This window comes from Asparagus officinalis, chromosome 7 (genome assembly GCF_001876935.1).
Source record: "Asparagus officinalis chromosome 7, Aspof.V1, whole genome shotgun sequence".
In the NCBI taxonomy this organism is placed as follows: Eukaryota; Viridiplantae; Streptophyta; class Magnoliopsida; order Asparagales; family Asparagaceae; genus Asparagus; species Asparagus officinalis.
Genome location: NC_033800.1, coordinates 38,208,579 through 38,211,979, shown reverse-complemented (window position 1 = coordinate 38,211,979; position 3,401 = coordinate 38,208,579). Strand labels below are relative to the sequence as shown.

General features: G+C 38.3%; 1 protein-coding gene across 1 annotated transcript; it reads right to left on the bottom strand.

Moving 5' to 3' along the window:
* LOC109846984 (probable glycerol-3-phosphate acyltransferase 3) lies at nt 1,307-2,718 on the bottom strand. Its single transcript, XM_020416225.1, has 2 exons — nt 2,050-2,718; nt 1,307-1,360 (listed from the first exon to the last, which is right to left on the bottom strand). The coding sequence occupies exons 1-2, from the start codon at nt 2,716-2,718 to the stop codon at nt 1,307-1,309; spliced, it is 723 nt and encodes a 240-aa protein (XP_020271814.1).

Sequence of the window (3,401 nt, the reverse complement as noted above, 5' to 3'; positions counted from 1 at the left end):
TGAGGGATTTTCGCCCCACTTAAGAGCGGATTAAGGGGGTAGTTACCACCCTAAATCCCCTATAAATAGTGGGAAACTCAACTGAGTTCAGATGCTTCTTTTTTGGGCAGCAAAGAAGCGATCTGCAAACCGACTTTCGGTTCAAATCAACTCTTTTTCAAGAGTTCAAACTCGTTCAGAGTTATTAACTCGATCAAAGTTCAAAACTTGCTTTGCAAGTTCTTCTAAAACTCGTCAGAGTTATCAACTCGATCAGAGTTCAAAACTTGCTCTGCAAGTTCTTCTGAAACTCGTCAGAGTTATCAACTCGATCAGAGTCCAAAACTTTCTCTGCAAGTTCTTCTAAAACTCGTTCAGAGTTATCAACTCGTTAAGAGTTATTTTCAAACTTACCCCGCAAGTTCTCCACAGCGTCAAATCGTGAGGAGAAGACATCGTTCCAGTGAATCAAGACGTTCGGATCGTCAACGGAGAGCAAACTCGACGCGAGCATTCGAGGGAGGCACTCCATCGCCACCGTGAAGAACCCAGTTTTAAACAAAGGGGAGAATCAAATTCATTCTCCTCTCTTTTGTAATCGGAATCCAAATTGTAATTGATTTTGAGAGGAATACAAGTCAAATTTTTCTTTCATTGTCTTTTTACTGCAAATTTCCAACAAACAATAATTTGCTAATATTGGTCCAATTTTATCCAAACATAATTTTCCTCTAAATGAGACTGGGATTAAACCTAGCTAGCCTCACTTTGTAAGTTGCAAAACATGCCTTAAACATTGACAAATTTTGACAAATTCTATCGCGTTTTTAGTTTTTTTATATTTGACAAACATGTCATTTTCAAGTATTATTATATCATCACCTAACCCCCAATATCGTCTGGTGGTTCAAATTTCTAGTTACAGACTTACAGTACACACATGAAGAAAGAGACTGGCAACCATCAAAGCATGGTCCAAAACATTAGGTAACAATATAGGAGACGCGCCAAGCATGCAAGACAACAATATAAAAGGAAAATAACAATATACAACGTCTAACAACAGCAACAAATACCCTATCCTAAATCTTCTTAATTATCATTGTCATGCTCTTCTTAATTGTTTCTATCCAAGTTTTATTAGGTCTATCTATAGTTTTTTCTCCATTATCATTCCCCCTAATTGTTGCATTTTATCCTCCACAGAGGCAACCCCCTACTTACTCTTAATGCACTCTTTTCTGATCTTATCCCTTTGTGTATATCCACTTGTTCAATGTAACATTTTTCTTTTTTGCTATACTCATATTTTTGCACATGTTGATTTCTAATTGTCTAACATTTTGATCCATAAAGTAATATTGTCGGCTGTATAAATATCCTATAAAAATAAGAATGTAATAATGATATAAAGAAATCAGAGGAAAGTAAATATAGCCAGAAATACATGTCATAGACGTTTATATGCTCAAAATGACCTTTCAATCTTTGAGAGGTAAAGGTACATGCTAATAAACGCCAGATATACTATTCATGAGGAATGTTGTAGGTACATAAAATAAATGACTAATATGGAATATGTACATGTTGATACATATTTTGTAAATTATGAACATACGTGTATGTATATGCATATATAAATAAAGATTAATTAATGGGTATCCTTGACAAGGAGAGGATTTCCCTCATTGACAATGATATTACACAATCCCCACCATGTGCACCATGTGAATGAGAGAGAATAAAGTAAGAGAGAGAATTTTACATGATGAGGATTGTGTCACATCATTGTCAAGAATCGAGGGAATCCATCTCCTTGTCAAGGATACCCATTACTTTCATACAAATATATACACAAGTATACTATATATAGACACTCGCATAAAATAGAACTTATCCAATTTGTGTTTTAAACTTAAACGTATACAATAGATTATTCCTAGATTTTTGATTCTTTGAGACTTGTATAGTCTTTGGAACATCTAAAGTATTTTCCTTTAAAAAAAATATATGTTTGGAGTAGTTATAATAAAAATAAACGTTGTTAACCATCCAATGAAGCTAACATACCTTGCAAACAGAGAACAAATAAGGATGAAGAGACTTGGGGTAACATCCAAAACCAAAAGCATCCGCATCAACTCCCTCCTCTTCTCCAAGCAACTCCTCTAACCCTAATGCTTTCTTCTCCTCCTCCATAAAACCCGTGTAAAACCCACCAACCACCTTCAACTCCCTCGCCGCCACCACCTCCACCTCCAAATACTCCTTCAAGAACCCTTCCACCATCACCCTCGGCATCCTACTCACACAAACCCTCTTCTTCCCTCTCCTCATCGTATCAAACCCTTCAAACCCTAATTCCTCGATCAGATACTTAGGCAACACAGACCTCCCTACTCTAAACTTGTCTTTTTTTAGCCCACAAAAAGAAACCAAAACCATAGCTCTAATCGCACTCTCCTCGCCTAAACAACATAGCAATGGATAGAGGAGCAAGAGGAGGAAGCCTCTTATGAGCCCTCCTCCTTCCAAGGCGACGAGCATGAAGTATGGAAAGAGAGATGATGATCTTAGAAGCCCACCCTCGACGTCGAACACTAGGGTTTTAGTCACAAGCTTGTCGTGACAAGAGTATTTATGTAGCTTTATATGAGATGCGTGGGTGTGACTTTTGTGTCTCCTCCGGATGAAACGGTAGAAGGAGAGCAAGGACTTGGTTAATGCCTTGGAAGCCATTTTGGGGACAAATGATGGAGCGATGTCAAAGATGCACATATATTTATAAGTATAGGAGTTGTCCAAAGAACCTTATGTTTCGATAGAATCACGGCAGAGCCATCCATCCACCAAAAGCGGAAAGACCGGTTGGCCAGAATGGGGAAAGTGAAAACTTGAAGGAGTTGACAGCGTCCGATGGCCCACCTTAATCTAATTTTGTTGTTTATGACCCGTGATGACACATATGGCTTTTGTAAAAACCCCCGAGACAAGTAAACTAATAATTGATGAAATCATTGAGAAGTACCGCTCGAGTTTAAGTGATGGCAGGGATGTAAAATTGCCGAAAGAGGAGGGGCGTTTACTTGGGCCAACTTGGGTTACGGGTGGTAATTGGTAGTTATCTGCAAGAAATGTAGTTGATGGGAGCCAATACAGTGTACCACTGGAAATATAGCGGATGGGGGCCAATACAGTGTACCACTGGATCCGGATCATCTTTTCGGCGCTTTGAAAATTGTACCGTCCAGTGTACAAATCATAACTGTTTGCAAACGAATCGTATTGATTATTTTTCGTAGCTTCTCTAGAAATTAATGCATTGAATTGTTCAATGCTAAATTTGTTGGTTTTGGAAGTGTGAAGTCCGAAACATAAAACAATACCGTGACTCTGGAAATTTTCGGGTCGGTCGACCAACA

Coding starts and splice junctions, on each gene's coding strand:
- LOC109846984 (XM_020416225.1), bottom strand. CDS start 2,718: ATGGCTTCCAAGGCATTAACCAAGTCCTTGCTCTCCTTCTACCGTTTC. Junction 1,361..2,049: donor ATTTGTTCTCTGTTTGCAAG/GTATGTTAGCTT, acceptor TTATTTTTATAG/GATATTTATACAGCCGACAA.